This window comes from Dysidea avara, chromosome 6, assembly GCF_963678975.1.
Source record: "Dysidea avara chromosome 6, odDysAvar1.4, whole genome shotgun sequence".
Classification (NCBI taxonomy): Eukaryota; Metazoa; Porifera; class Demospongiae; order Dictyoceratida; family Dysideidae; genus Dysidea; species Dysidea avara.
This window is the reverse complement of record NC_089277.1, coordinates 17,605,058-17,621,997: the sequence shown is the minus strand read 5'-3', so window position 1 is coordinate 17,621,997 and position 16,940 is coordinate 17,605,058. Positions and strand designations below refer to the sequence as shown.

General features: G+C 36.7%; 1 protein-coding gene across 3 annotated transcripts in view; it reads left to right on the top strand.

Annotated features, from left to right (window-relative positions):
- The window catches only part of LOC136257865 (uncharacterized), a 188,719-nt gene that overhangs the window by 94,160 nt on the left and 77,619 nt on the right, over positions 1-16,940 (top strand). For 2 of the 3 annotated variants that reach the window (XM_066051183.1, XM_066051182.1), the window contains exons 4-6: positions 1,547-1,648; positions 6,416-6,514; positions 16,375-16,476. In XM_066051183.1, coding sequence (XP_065907255.1) covers positions 1,547-1,648; positions 6,416-6,514; positions 16,375-16,476 — 303 coding nt within the window. Of the gene's footprint in view, positions 1-1,546; positions 1,649-6,415; positions 6,515-13,890; positions 14,263-14,311; positions 14,716-16,374; positions 16,477-16,940 lie in introns of those variants that run through there. The other variant, XM_066051184.1, reaches the window with a different exon arrangement.

Below are 16,940 nucleotides of genomic sequence, written 5' to 3'. Positions count from 1 at the left end.
AATGGGGATTATTCCATCAATAAGTCAGTTTTCGGCAAACATTCACGCATCTTCATAGTTTGTGACACGAATTTCCGTTTATTTGAAATCTATCCGGACTTCGAAATATGCATTCTTCGAAATTAAAATCTTTCGAAAATCAGATTTTGCTTCTTGTGCGAAAATTTCTGTCTCGAAAATAACCCGCTGTACGGTATCTTAAGATCTATATACACTATCCATTTAAAACTTGCAGAGATTATTGTTGACATTCACACCTACATATTATGTAAATTGATATTTGAATTCTTTGGAATTTTGGTTTCTCCATAATTTGAATTGCCTCATTTATGTGATTGCCCAGAAGGAGCAACTGTAGCCACCTTACATAGATATGTATGGGGAAACCACAAATTTTAAAATGTAATATCTTATGACATAATATTATATATATAGTATCCTTTCAAAATTTAGGGAAGTTACTTTAGACGTTATCACCTAAAAATAATGGGAAATTTAGGTTGCTAGGGGAAATGGTTATTATTATGCGCTATAAAGCCTTATTATGAAATTTGTCTATTACTCTAATAAACTGCTCAAATCTTCTATTTCAAAGAATGTAATGTTTAGAAAACTTCTTGGGTAGTATGTTTTAGGCAGAAAGCGGATGACAGTTTACAAGATTGAAGATCAAGATACCCTAATAGAGCAGCCACCTCAATACACCAGTCAAATAAATTGCAATACTTATATATACTGCTTGTGATAAATTGCTGAAGTCACTCTCAAATTCAATTTCAAATTTTTTTTATTGGGGACATGCTTACTATTACAGCAACAGGTAGGGATGTGCCAATTTTGCTGGCAAAAGTTTTGAAAAAATATGTTGATAAAAGCAAAGAGCAAAATGCTGGAAAAATAGGTGGAAAATTGGAAAAATGGGCACCAAGGAATGGCAACTTAGCACATTTTGTATGAAAAAGATCAAGATACTCTAATAGAACAGTCATACATAGTATTATGGCAACATATGCTCGTAGGGAATGGTGGCTAAAGATCGAGATACTCTAATAGAGCAGTCACTATATACGAAATATTCTAATAGAGTAGTCACACATGCTTGTAAGCTTGAAATACTGCAATTAATTTTTACTGATGCTCAGCAAAATAGAAAAATTTCGAGCAAAATATTGAGCAAAATAGGTAAGAAATAAAAGAATTGCTGGAATAGGTGGGGGAAAAAAGCAAAATAGGCTCATCCCTAGCAACAGGAAATTAGTTTGTTATTTCAATCCAGTGACATCTAAGCCGCATAGTAGCCAAATTGCTGTGTCACGCTTATTCTTGAGCCTAATAAATAGCCAGCTGCTGTACATATATTGTGGTTTGAAACTTGGTTATCATGATTTAAACTATATTACTCAAGCTTTGTATATAGTTTTATTTTAATTGCAGTTCCCCCTTCAACACCTCTAAAATCAGGGAACTTTAGAGTACTTTAGGATGGTCTGGAATAAATAGTTCTACTGTTGTTATATGATTAATGAACTCTTTGTTATTATCACAGTTTGCAGGTGAAAGCCCGTTGCATATTGCAGCGAATAACAATCATGCGGAACTATCAGAACTGTTATTGGTCAGTGGAGCTGCCATTAATGTTAAAGATAAAGTAAGAGCATGCATATTATACCTGTATTACACAGTAGTGTTATAAGTTGACTGCTAATCTTAAAAATGTGGGAATCCAAGTCAGTGGCGTAGCCAGGAATATTTTTTACCGAGGCAAAGTTTATGCATTGACCTATTTGAGAGGGTCTGCTTCTGACTCAACTGATTCACAAATAATTTCAAGTATGGGTGGTACAACATTGCAGGTTGACTCTCTGGTTGGATGGAAGAAACTGTTTCAGAAGACTATGAACGTTTTTCTACATGTCATAAGTAATGCTCCAGCTTAGCTAATGCTACAGTATACCATGTTTCAATTATTAAACTAGTTTAATTGCATTCAATCAGCACAAAAAAACTGAATTATTCCTGAGATAGTTTGAGTGGTCAGGCCATCCATAGACTGCAACGGAGGTTATAGTCGTGCACACTATACTTTTTATTGATCTGATGTGATATTTAAGTCAGAGATTATCTCTTTCATGTGATGATCAACTGCATGTGCTAAGCATGTCAAGCTAGGGGCATGCTCCCTCAAGAAAAAGTTTGAGGCTTTGAAATGATATGTGGAAGCTATTTTTTATTGTAACTGATTTGCATGATCAATTAGCTCAATGCAATGCCATGTAGTTGGCTCTTTAGAACTTTTGAAAAGTACAATTAACATAAAAGTGAGAACAGTGGCTAATCTGTGCTGAATACTCTATTAGAGTATATTACGATGACAGCTTTATTAGAGTATCTTGATCTTTTGCAAATTCAAGTAGCTGAATAGTGGTCCAGCACCATATCATTGTAGGCTCTTATCCTGCTTAGTACTACAGCCATAGATTCTATTATGTGTGATACAGTAATGCTGTCTAGTATAAATGTTTGAGTAGAAAATCAGGGGTGCCAAAACTCGGGCCTGCTCAGCCTGTTGTTGAGAATTTTTACCGAAGCAGCTGTCTTGGTTGCCTCAATGGTAGCTACGCCACTGCAAGTGATAAAAAGTACTGAAACAAGAGTATCTATTAAGCCAATTTCGATTGAATAGTATTTTATTATAAAATTTAACATAATTATGTATATATATATGCATGTATTAACACTTGTAGTCACGTGTTACACATAATAGTTAGACACCAAGACAAAGGAAACTAAGCAATTTAGTAACCCTAAAGACCCAAGTTTGTAGTGTCCCGAATGCAGCGAGGGCACTACTAAGAACCTGAGAGTTGCTTAGTTCAGTAGGTCGTGGTGTCTAACTTATTTAAAATATACATTTGCAATGGTTTAAAATATGCACCTTAATAGCCATGACATGAGTATGGGATGAAAATGCAGCAAAAAAAAGGCTGAATACTCATCCTGAAGTTCCTATGATACCCACAAAAATAACTATGTGAGGGGTGGCAGCTAAAGCTAGATGTATTTAGTCTGCTATTTGTTCAAAATTATTTGCAGAACATAGAGAAGAAGAGTACTATAGTATTAGCAGTAAACATTAAAGATGAAAATAAAGTTTAATTCTGTTCCCAAGAATAAGGAATTGCTACTTGATGATTCATGGCTCCTCAACTGGCTCTGCTAAATTAAAGACTGATTTGTTTACTAGTGTTGTTTTAGTAATGACTTTTAGTTTTAGTTATAGTCATAGTCAGTTTCGTCAATAATAATATTTTAGTTTTAATTATAGTAATTTTTCTTAATTCCTTTTAGTTATTGATTTAGTTATGGTTATATTCTCTGTGTTATTTTAGTTTTAGTTATAGTTTTAGTAAAAGATGTGAGAATCTTTTAGTTATAGTTATAGTTTTAGTAACATTTCTTAAAACATTTTAGTTTTAGTTATAGTTTTAGTGGTACATAAGAAAATCTTTTAGTTTTAGTTATAGTTTTAGTAATCTTTTCCAATTCTTTTTAGTTTTAGATTTAGTTTTAGTAAAATATTCTGTTGTATTTTAGTTATAGATTTAGTTTTAGTTATAACACAGATTTGCTTTTAGTTATAGTTTTAGTTTTAGTTAACTAATACATATTTGTCTTACTAAAAGTACTTTTAGTTTTAGTTATAGCTAACTAAACCACCATCAGGTCACAAACTATAGCATATATTGATGGTTGGATGCTACATGTAGCAGTACAGTTTCATTCTATGCTTTATTCAACCTGTAGAACATATGTGAACTTATATGTGCGGTGATCTGAGCAACATAGTGTTGTTTTAGTAAAGAGTTTTAGTTTTGGTTATAGTCATAGGTAGTTTCTTCAATAATTTTAGTTTTAGTTGTAGTAATCCTTCTTAATTCATTTTAGTTATAGATTTAGTTATGGTTATATTGTCTTTGATGTTTTAGTAATATGGGTTTAGTTAAAAACATGAAAACCTTTTAATTTTAGTTATAGTTTTAGTTGTGCATAAGAAAATCTTTTGGTTTTAGTTACAGTTTTAGTTACAGTTTTAGTTATCTTTCTTAATTCTTTTTAGTTTTAGATTTAGTAAATTATTCTGTTGTTTTTTAGTTATAGATTTAGTTTTGGTTATAATGCTTTTAGTAATAGGTTTAGTTTTTGTTAACTAATACATATTTTCCTTACTAAAAGTACTTTTAGTTTTAGTTATAGTTAATTGAAACAACACTCAGTGATGCACATAATGGTGTATAGAAGGACATGTACACTACAGTGTGTCTTTTGTGTTGCAATTTTTTATCATGTACAAAATTTCTTGAGGGCACACAGGTGACTGAGTGATTTTGTAAACCTACAAGTGCAATACAAGTTTACATACAAGCCATGCACACATTACCTGTGTACAGTAGCTAATTGAGATCAGTCATGTTTGTAAAGCAAAAAGCTACACACACCATGCAAGTGGCAGTGCTGGTTCACACAAACAACTTCTCGTGTGTGCACAAGAACAAGCCATGTGAATGTGTTACAGTTTACACATGTGACAATCACACAACACAAGGTTATATTTGAGCAACACTGTATACTAATGGACATTTAATCATTACTTCAGTCATGGATATGCTATTGCTAGAACTCGAATGAGCTATAGGTAAATGATATCCCTTGCTTCATACCTTTTTATTTCTATCATTGCTACTCAAATTTAAAATTCTAAATTTTGACTTTTGCATGAATATTCATCTAAATATCACTACTGCATTCACGAGTAGCACCTATATTCTATACAACAGCTTATTTAGAGCATTTAGAATTTTAAATTTGAGTAGCAATGATAGAAATAAAAAGGTATGAAGCAAGGGATATCATTTACCTATAGCTCGTTCGAGTTCTAGCAATAGCATATCCATGACTGAAGTAATGATTAAATGTCCACTAGTATACAGTGTTGCTCAAATATAACCTTGTGTTGTGTGATTGTCACATGTGTAAACTGTAACACATTCACATGGTTTGTTCTTTTGCACACACGAGAAGTTGTATGTGTGAACCAGCACTGCCACTTGCATGATGTGTGCAGCCTGTAGCATGTGTTTAGCTTTTTGCTTTACAAACATGACTGACCTCAATTAGCTACTGTACACAGGTAATGTGTGCATGGCTTGTACATAAACTTGTATTGCACCTGTTGTAATAAAATGTGACCAGATTTGCAAAAAAAGGTTTTACACACACACACACACACACACACACACACACACACACACACACACACACACACATTCAATTTAGCAACTTTGATGACTTATAACTTCAGATTGAAAAAGGTTAATGACTCTTGCACTTTGGTCAGTAGTGAGCACCAACATGGCTGAAAACTTTTCAGTAACTGGATTTTGGAAAAACGATCCAAATCGCACATTAGAAGTTTCAAGATAAATGGTTTTCAAGAATTCAAGTCAGCTAAACTTTCTAAGGATAGTAAGCACGCATCTGAAATTTACACAAAATATGTATCAATCTATTACCTTTCGGGCCAGTTCCAGTACTTGTAGCTGCTTGTAGAGTTTACCGCCGAAGAAGGTAGAAAATCTGAGCAGTTGGACAAGCAAAGTAGTATCACGAGTGCTTACAAAGGGGAGGAGGGTAGGGGTGGTGGGGTGGCCAAGATATAGATTTTAAAATGGAGGCAGAGTCCAGGCACAAGATTACAAGGCTGTGCTGGCTCCTTAGTGGCTGATTAGTAGCAAAGTCAACAGAAAAAAACGTCTGGCCAACGTTATTAGGCCATCCGCCAGTAAACCACTGATTCTTGCCAAGCCAGGCTTCACAAGGACAGAAACTGCCATTTGAGCTTCCCACACCACCCAGAAAAGATATCTGTTAAAGCCAGCCTTGAGTAGTTTGAATAGTGCTGAAGGTCAAAAGTAGTAGTACAATAGTGTAAGCTATCCACTGGTGGTGTTAGTTAGATTTTACCTGATGTGCAATATGGATCAGTTTTGTAAAATCTGGTCACATGTGTTTCAGTTATGGTCTTCTGAGTTCATAGAATTGGATTGTATGGAAGACTTTTTGCTGATTCGGTCACACAATATGCATAAATGTGGGCATAAAACATTGTTGTACCACAGGTAATGGCTAACCAGTTGCTTATATGCTGTCAGTTAGTTAGTCAATTAGTAGAAATTTCAAATTTCACAGCAACTTGTTGTTTGGGCCTGTTTCTGCCTAACCAATAGTGCCAAGCTGGCAAAGTTAGACTGATTTTAGGGTGATATTTTTGGATATTAAATCATAAAAATTCATCATCCCTACTATAAAGTACTATCATACTGTATGAAATATGAAGTTTCAGATGTATTATTTTTAGTCAGGTGAAACTCCTTTGCATAAAGCTGTTAGAAGTTGTCAATTGAAATTAGTACAAATGCTATTATCAAAAGGAGCCGATGTTTCCAGCACTAATAATGTGAGTACCTATTAGTGAATGTCTCAGCAATAACCTACCTAGTTTACACGAACATGCATTTTGAGAAATATTGGTGAAATTATGTGAGCACGAAGAGAAAAGTTTTAATTGAGCCATTACTCAGGGAAACCAGTACTAAATCAAATACCATTTTATTGGCCTGCTAATGGCAAGTTAGAAAATCTTTGTTTCATTTCTGTAGCCCCAATGGAATGCATGTCACATACATCTGTTCATATTGTAGTAAACTTAAACAAGATTGTGGTCATTTCTTCAAGAAAATCACCTCCACATATGCACAAGTGACTACAGGGCTACAACCATAACTTCATTGATTTGCTAATCTATGGTGAACATTTTAAGCCAAATCCCAATGATGTAGATTAAAAGTTATGATTGTGAATGTAAGCACCTGTAGTTTATTTTAGTATAGTCATTGTACGAATCGATTTCCTTGCTCCTCCAACTGTATAGTGCTATAATCATACAACTACCCACCATAATAAGCTGAATTGGTTATCCATTCACTGTAAATAATGCTGAGAAAAAACAAGGAAATTTGAAAGTTGTACAAACTAGGTGGGTTTTTTGCTGAGATGTTCACATATATAAATACATGTGCATTATATATATCGCAGTGAAGCCATACTTAAAAGAATTCACTTGGACAATTATGGTAATAAAATGCAAAAAGTCAGCATAATTTGTTTATGCAAGCTAAATCTGAAGCCATATACATCAATGTTCCCATAGTATTTTACTCGGATATAAGCCAGTTATATCACAGCAGTGGTAGATATACAGTCGTCCTTTGCTGTATATGAAGCCATGTACATCTTAGTGCCCACACTCTTACTTTGATATAAGCCAGTTATATCACAGCAGTCGTAGAATATCTTAGTTATTAACACTCATCCTCAGCTTCGCCTCAGACTCATGTCAATAACTATGATATTCTACTCCAGACCTGATGTGATATCAAGACAGTGTTGTTTGTAATTTACCATATAGAGGGTTTTTATCGCAAGGAATTTAATCTCGTATTTTGGGCACTTCACAGTATTAAAATTCATGATATATTTTATCATGTAGAGTTTTGTTTATCGTGAGATTTTTAGTGCCTGTAAAACTGTCATGTTGGAATGTTCAACAACAAACCAGGTGGTTGTTTATGTACCTAACAGCTTTCTGATTGTTTTGTAACAGCTTGATCAGTTTCTCCTTCCCCTACACAACATGTGTTTCTTCACCAAACATCGCTGAATGCGGCTGCCCTACCCGTTTCCTGGCAAACTTCAGGCGCCTGCATCAATTCATCGTGGATACAACCATAGATACAAAGAAACATGGCAAACATAACAAATTTCACTGCTTTCCATCTCGTACACGAACACTTATTATAACAAGTAATAAATTGGCACAAGGAATTTAAAGTCGTGAATTTGTCACCTCGCGAGATTAAGTGTCACTGTCACATGATTTTATTTTTGCAAGTAAAGTTTGTCCAAGAGGAAAACCTGCTATATGGTATTTGTATCCAGAGTATGTGCTCCAGGTTTACACAACCAGCTGATATACTTGTGAAAAGCCAGATGATATGCTCATAAACAACCAGCTGATGCGCTCGTTAATGACAAGGTAAAGAGTACGTGTGTTAAAATGTTTTGCTTGTATTGTACACTTCATCCCTCACCTGGCTTGCTGGAATTATTTTCCACCTTAACCCTTACAGCTGCACGCAATATATATATAAAGCTGAAAAGCTGTCTGACCGTCTGTCTGTCTGCATTCCATTTGAGTTCGCGCATTCTTCTCGCCAGTTGCTGTGCGTATTGAAGCAGTTTTGGCACCAAACAAAGCCCTCATCATCTAGGAATAAGCTAGCGTTGGAATGAAACTTCTGGCTGCCGTCGTTCGTCGTTTACAGCGCATTTAGTGCAAGGGTGTAGAGCAAAAGTTTGCTTGAATTTTTTCTGTAAACTGCATGCAAACTGCAAGTAAACACCTATCCCATTCAACTTGAGCATGCCTTTATAAACAACTTTTATAAACAACTTTTTAACCTGTCATTTTTTCTTTACTACAGGAAGAAGAAAAGATGAAGCAGGGTGATTTCTTTGTAGCTGACCTCTCTGCAAGGTGGTCCTTCTAGCTGATCTCTCTACCGGATGACTTGTTTGTAGCTGAACTCTCTACAGGGTGATTTGTTTGTAGCTGAACTCTCTACAAGGTAACTTCTTCTAGTTGATCTTTCTACAGGGTGATTTGTTTGTAGCTGAATTCTCTACAGGGCGATTTGTTTGCAGCTAAACTGCTGAACTCTCTACAATGTAACTTCTTCTAGCTGAACTCTCTACGGGTGGCTTGTTTCTAGCTGATCTCTCTACAGGGTGACTTGTTTCTAGCTAAACTCTCTACAGGGTGATTTATTTCTAGCTGAACTCTCTACAAGGTAACTTCTTCTAGATGATCTTTCTACAGGGTGATTTGTTTGTAGCTGAATTCACTACAGGGGAATTTGTTTGCAGCTGAACTCTCTACATGGTAGTTTCTTTGTAGCTGAACTCTCTACAAAGTGACTTCTTCTAGCTGAACTCTCTACAGGGTGACTTGTTTCTAGCTGATCTCTCTACAGTGTAACTTGTTTCTAGCTGAACTCTCTACGGGGTAATTTGTTTGTAGCTGAATTCTCTACAAGGTAACTTCTTCTAGCTGATCTTTCAACGGGGTGATTTGTTTGTCTCTACTGGGTAATTTGTTTGCAGCTGAACTCGCTACATGGTAGTTTCTTTGTAGCTGAACTCTCTACAATGTAACTTCTTCTAGCTGAACTCTCTACAGGGTGACTTGTTTCTAGCTGAACTCTCTACAGGGTGATTTGTTTGTACCTGAACTCTCTACAAGGTAACTTCTTCTAGCTGATCTTTCTACAGGGTGATTTGTTTGTCTCTACAGGGCAATTTGATTGCAGCTGAACTCTCTACATGGTAGTTTCTTTGTAGCTGAACTCTATACAATGTAACTTCTTCTAGCTGAACTCTCTACAGGGTAACTTGTTTCTAGCTGAACTCTCTACAGGATGATTTGTTTGTAGCTGAACTCTCTACAAGGTAACTTCTTCTAGATGATCTTTCTACAGGGTGATTTGTTTGTAGCTGAATTCTCTACAGGGCAATTTGTTTGCAGCTGAACTCTCTACATGGTAGTTTCTTTGTAGCTGAACTCTCTACAATGTGACTTCTTCTAGCTGAACTCTCTACAGGGTGACTTGTTTCTAGCTGATCTCTCTACAGTGTAACTTGTTTCTAGCTGAACTCTCTACAATGTACCTTCTTCTAGCTGATCTCTCTACAGGGTGACTTGTTTGTAGTTGAACCCTCTACAGGGTGATTTGTTTGTAGCTGAACTCTCTACAAGGTAACTTCTTCTAGCTGATCTTTCTACAGGGTGATTTGTTTGTCTCTACAGAGCAATTTGTTTGCAGCTGAACTCTCTACATGGTAGTTTCTTTGTAGCTGAACTCTCTACAATGTAACTTCTTCTAGCTGAACTCTCTACAGGGTAACTTGTTTCTAGCTGAACTCTCTACAGGATGATTTGTTTGTAGCTGAACTCTCTACAAGGTAACTTCTTCTAGATGATCTTTCTACAGGGTGATTTGTTTGTAGCTGAACTCTCTACATGGTAGTTTCTTTGTAGCTGAACTCTCTACAATGTAACTTCTTCAAGCTGAACTCTCTACATGGTGACTTGTTTGTAGCTGAACCCTCTACAGGGTGATTTGTTTGTAGCTGAACTCTCTACAAGGTAACTTCTTCTAGCTGATCTTTCTAAAGGGTGATTTGTTTGTAGCTGAATTCTCTACAGGGAAATTTGTTTGCAGCTGAACTCTGTACATGGTAGTTTCTTTGTAGCTGAACTCTCTACAATGTAACTTCTTCTAGCTGAACTCTCTACAGGGTGACTTGTTTCTAGCTGAACTCTCTACAGGGTGATTTGTTTGTACCTGAACTCTCTACAAGGTAACTTCTTCTAGCTGATCTTTCTACAGGGTGATTTGTTTGTAGCTGAATTCTCTACAGGGAAATTTGTTTGCAGCTGAACTCTCTACATGGTAGTTTCTTTGTAGCTGAACTCTCTACAATGTAACTTCTAGCTGAACTCTCTACAGGGTAACTTGTTTCTAGCTGAACTCTCTACAGGGTAACTTGTTTCTAGCTGAACTCTCTACAGGGTGACTTGTTTCTAGCTGAACTCTCTACAGGGTGATTTGTTTGTACCTGAACTCTCTACAAGGTAACTTCTGCTAGCTGATCTTTCTACAGGGTGATTTGTTTGTCTCCACAGGGCAATTTGTTTGCAGCTGAACTCTCTACATGGTAGTTTCTTTGTAGCTGAACTCTCTACAATGTAACTTCTTCTAGCTGAACTCTCTACAGGGTAACTTGTTTCTAGCTGAACTCTCTACAGGGTGATTTGTTTGTAGCTGAACTCTCTACAAGGTAACTTCTTCTAGATGATCTTTCTACAGGGTGATTTGTTTGTAGCTGAACTCTCTACATGGTAGTTTCTTTGTAGCTGAACTCTCTACAATGTAACTTCTTCAAGCTGAACTCTCTACAGGGTAACTTGTTTCTAGCTGAACTCTCTACAGGGTGACTTGTTTCTAGCTGAACTCTCTACAGGGTGATTTGTTTGTACCTGAACTCTCTACAAGGTAACTTCTTCTAGCTGATCTTTCTACAGGGTGATTTGTTTGTCTCCACAGGGCAATTTGTTTGCAGCTGAACTCTTTACATGGTAGTTTCTTTGTAGCTGAACTCTCTACAATGTAACTTCTTCTAGCTGAACTCTCTACAGGGTAACTTGTTTCTAGCTGAACTCTCTACAGGGTGATTTGTTTGTAGCTGAACTCTCTACAAGGTAACTTCTTCTAGATGATCTTTCTACAGGGTGATTTGTTTGTAGCTGAACTCTCTACATGGTAGTTTCTTTGTAGCTGAACTCTCTACAATGTAACTTCTTCTAGCTGAACTCTCTACATGGTGACTTGTTTGTAACTGAATCCTCTACAGGGTAATTTGTTTGTAGCTGAACTCTCTACAAGGTAACTTCTTCTAGCTGATCTTTCTACAGGGTGATTTGTTTGTAGCTGAATTCTCTACAGGGAAATTTGTTTGCAGCTGAACTCTGTACATGGTAGTTTCTTTGTAGCTGAACTCTCTACAATGTAACTTCTTCTAGCTGAACTCTCTACAAGGTAACTTCTTCTAGATGATCTTTCTACAGGGTGATTTGTTTGTAGCTGAACTCTCTACATGGTAGTTTCTTTGTAGCTGAACTCTCTACAATGTAACTTCTTCTAGCTGAACTCTCTACATGGTGACTTGTTTGTAGCTGAATCCTCTACAGGGTGATTTGTTTGTAGCTGAACTCTCTACAAGGTAACTTCTTCTAGCTGATCTTTCTACAGGGTGATTTGTTTGTAGCTGAATTCTCTACAGGGAAATTTGTTTGCAGCTGAACTCTCTACATGGTAGTTTCTTTGTAGCTGAACTCTCTACAATGTAACTTCTTCTAGCTGAACTCTCTACAGGATGACTTGTTTCTAGCTGATCTCTCTACAGGGTGACTTGTTTCTAGCTGAACTCTCTACAGGGTGATTTGTTTGTAGCTGAACTCTCTACAAGGTAATTTCTTCTAGCTGATCTTTCTACAGGGTGATTTGTTTGTAGCTGAATTCTCTACAGGGCGATTTGTTTGCAGCTGAACTCTCTACATGGTAGTTTCTTTGTAGCTGAACTCTCTACAATGTAACTTCTTCTAGCTGAACTATCTACAGGGTGACTTATTTGTAGCTGAACTCTCTACAAGGTAACTTCTTCTAGCTGATCTTTCCACAGGGTGATTTGTTTGTAGCTGAATTCTCTACAGGGCAATGTGTTTGCAGCTGAACTCTCTACATGGTAGTTTCTTTATAGCTGAACTCTCTACAATGTAACTTCTTCTAGCTGGACTCTCTACAGGATGACTTGTTTCTAGCTGATCTCTGTACAGGGTGACTTGTTCCTAGCTGAACTCTCTACAGGTGATTTGTTTGCATCTGAACTCTCTTACATGGTGGTTTCTTTGTAGCCGAACTCTCTACAAAGTGACTCCTTCTAGCTGATCTATCTACTGGATGACTTGTTTCTAACTGAACTCTACAGTGTTATCTGCTCATAGCGGAACTTTCTACTGGGTGATTTGTTTGCAGCTAAACTCTTTGCATGATTGTTTCTTTGTAACTGAACTCTCTACAAGGTAACTTCTTCTAGCTGATCTCTCCACAGGGCAATTTGTTTGTAGCTGAATTCTCCACAGGGTGATTTATTTCAGCTGAACTCTCTACATGATGGCTTCTTTGTAGCTGAACTCTCTATTAGGTACCTTCTTCTAGCTGATCTGACTACAGGGTGACTTGTTTGTAGCTGAATTCCCTACAGAATAACTTGCAATGTAATATAACTGTGTAAATTATACATGCAGCTGAATGCTTTATTAGGGTGACTGTTCTATTAGAGTATCTCGATCTCGCATTTGCTGCACGTAGTTGCCTTTCGAATCATAACTCAGTGATTTGTAATCCGATTCTTCTGTACTACTGCAAGAACTTTCTATGATGATTATTCCAGCTACATACTGATTTTCAGCTCATTGCTCTAAGCGGTTTGCCTGGTAGACACGAAAACTAATAGTTTTTTTATTCATAAAAATCGATCGCGTAATTTTGACACAGGTTGGGTTTTGTGTCATATCTCCATGGTCTTTATCCCGATTCCTTTCAAACCACAAAAAGGCACTCCTACGATGGTTGCTCCATCTACATATCAATTTTCAACTGATTCCTCAAAGGGGTTTACCCTGTAGGCGTGACAGACCTTCGACCTTATTTTACGCAAATAATCGGTAATAACTCCGTGAATATTCATCGGATTCCTACCAAAGTTGGTACGGAGATCCGCCTTAATGAGCCCTTTAAGTGTGCCAAATTTCAGCCCAATCCGAGCACGCATTCGTGTTTTATGGCGAATTTTGCGAAGTGTGCGAAATGAAGAAGATGAAGAAGAAAAAAACGAAGAAATTAAAACGAAATTTTGTTCGCTCGTATCTCGGAAATGGCTGGAGCGATTTTCTTCAAATTTGGTATGTAGACTCCCCTAACTGGGCGGCACGTCTCTAGCAAATTTGGTTCCAATCGGATAAGGGATCACAGAGCTACATAGGTGTGAAAATTGCGTTTTCTTTCTTCCTGTTAATATACTCACGGTGTGGCGCGCCGGCTTCTTGGGCCGCACGACACACTATCGTGTGTCTTGATATTTAGCCTACACTACTCACGTGATAGTGTGTTTTTCGAATGTAAAAAGACAAATGACCCGCTCAAAGTGACTTCGCAAGAGTCGCAACTCAGAAGTGACAAGTGATATGCAATGATGCTACAAACCTATGAGGTGATAAGTGTTAAATGGACCAATTTTATTTTCCCGAGCTAATCACACTGGATCTTCGTACAGAGTAGTGGCATGCCAGTTTAATGTTTCACTTTGTCAGTCAGATGATCCGTCACAAGTTTACAAATTCTAACAGGAAAGGTGTAGAGTTGGGATTTCGTGCCAATACATGGCGTTTGAATTTCGCCGGCTGAAGTGAGTGAGCTCGTCCTACTATGCCAGTGTGCTAGGACTGCAGCACAGACTGTGGCTGACGTAAGTAACTGTGACACATTGTATTTGTACTAAAATATTCACAATATAGTTCTACTGGAATGTGGGTGAATTTGTTGGAGTACAGTTGTGGCACGTGTGATGATGCTCGATGAAAATACTTCCATTGATAAGTGATAGCTTGTAGCAATCAGTAATGAAGTAGTTATGTAGCTAGTTGCATAAGCTGTAATAATACAACACCGTATGTTGGCTAGCCCATCATTGGGTCATTAGCCTTTTGTGCAATTATGAACAATGTCGAGTGTTTTGTGGGGGATGCCTACCCCCCCACCACCGTCTGGCTAGCTACGCCCCTGTTTCTGTTGTGTGTTCTTTTCATGCTATTTTTCTCACTCTACAGTGAAACCTGTGTATTAAGGACACCTTGGGACTGACCAATTATCAAGACACACGGTAGTGTGTCATGCAGCCAAGAAAGCCGGAGACCACACCGTGAGTATATTAACAGGAAGAAAGAAAACAGCTTCTTCATGCGTGCATATAGTGCGAGACATCATAAACTTCCAAAAATGACACACTCGGAGTTTTCTTTCATAACTTTAGTTCAGAGAAACATAAAACCACCAAATTTGGAACAGGTGTTCTGTACACATTGTTTTCATACAGTGTCAATTTTTACACAAAAATTCTAACTCTCTCCACTGTTACAGCACCAAGTGTATGCTTTATTAGAAAATTATGTTCTAAAATTTTTTGAAAGTTTGGGTGTGTCTGCCAACTATTTACTAAACCTCAAACTACCTATAGTTGAAACAAAAATTTCCACTGTAAAACATTTACAAATTTATCCTTAGAAAACATGATATAGCAGCGTTTTTGAAAGTATGGACTGTAAAAAATCTGGTGAACCATGATAAGTATGGCTCTGAAATTTATGCTATAAACAGTGTACACATATTGTAAAATTTCCACTGCAACAGAATTTTAAAATTCTAAAGTTAACTGGACTAAACTAAAAACTAGACTATAAATTACCACCCCTGCAATTATAAATCTGGTAGTATCGTAGAGCCATTCCATATTTGAAACAAGAAAAAATGAATTTCCCTAAATTTTGAAGTTTATGATGCCTTGCACTATAGCTCCATGACCCCTTCTCCAAAGCAAACCACTTTTTCATTATAGCTGTCCCCCAAGTAGGGTACGCCACACAGCAAATTTAATTAAATTCGCAACAGCCATTTGCGAGATATGGGCGTCCGAAGTTTCATTTAATTTCTTCGTTTTTTTTCTTTTTTATGCTGTACAGGGGCTATGTGGACTTCAATTTCTTTTTGCACACTTTGCAAAAATTGCTATAAAATGCGAATGTGTAACTCGATTGCCTCGATCTTTGGCACAAATGAAGATCATGTAACGGTGGATTCAAGTACCAAGTGTGTTGTGAATCTGGGGAATATTCAAGGAGTTATGAACATTTATTCATGTAAAAAAAGATAAAACTTCGGTCATAGCTACAGGGTAAAACCGAGTATAGTTTTTGAAAATTGATGTGTAGATAGGCTGATCATTGTAGCAGTGCCTTTTGATAGTTTGAACAGCAATAAAGTTACAGCGACAAAGTTATAAAGCAAAAACCAAGCAAGTGTAAAATTGTGGGATCAAGATACTCTAATAGAGCAGTCACCGTGGGGTAAAAAAGGTGTGCAAAAAATGTTGAAAAAAACTTACCAGAGTTCAAACCAGGGACATCCATACCTAACACCTGCATCCTTAACCACTGAACCCTTTGGCTGATCACTTCGCTTAATTCCTGCTTTATAAATGAAATTTCTAGTTGAAATCTGCTTATAATCAAACGTTTGTATTTTCATAGATCTACCAATAGAAGTTCTAGAACATTCTATGTATGTTCTATCGGAAGTCCTAAACACTGTGCACTCTATTAGAGTATTACAATAATATTACCAAACATTGAATTAAATCATGCAATGAAATACATTTATAAGTCTGTCTTCAATAATTGCAGTTCTCCCTTTCAACACCTTTAAAAACAGGAAACCTTCAGATACTTTAGGATGGTCTAGAATAAACAGTTCTACTGTGCTATGTTTTTTTATGTGATTAATGAACTCTTTGTTATTATCACAGTTTGCAGGTGAAAGCCCGTTGCATATTGCAGTGAATAACAATCATGTGGAACTAGCAGAACTATTATTAGTCAGTGGAGCTGCTGTCAATGTTGAAGATAAAGTAAGAACGTGCATATTATACTGTACATGTATTACACAGTAGTGTTAAGTTGACTGCTAATTTTAAATATGTAAGAATCTAAAACTTACTGAAACAACAAATATACTTGTATCTATTAAGCCGATTAAATAGTACCCAATTGAACAGTGTTTTATTATAAAGTTTAACATATGTATGTATATTTACATGCACTAACACTTGTAGTCATTTGTTACACATTCAGAGAGACACCAGTAGGTGCTACTCATGAATGCAGTAGTTATATTCAGATGAATATTCATGCAAATGTGGCTGAATATGACAAAACAAGGCTTCCACACACATCCAATTCCTTGACTTTGATCAACTGTAACATGACCTGTTGGCATGTTGTTGATCTGAAATTTTTACACAACGCGTTCATACCATTTACAAATCACAGGTAAAAATCTGAAGCTGATAGCATATTCCTATATTGTGTTATG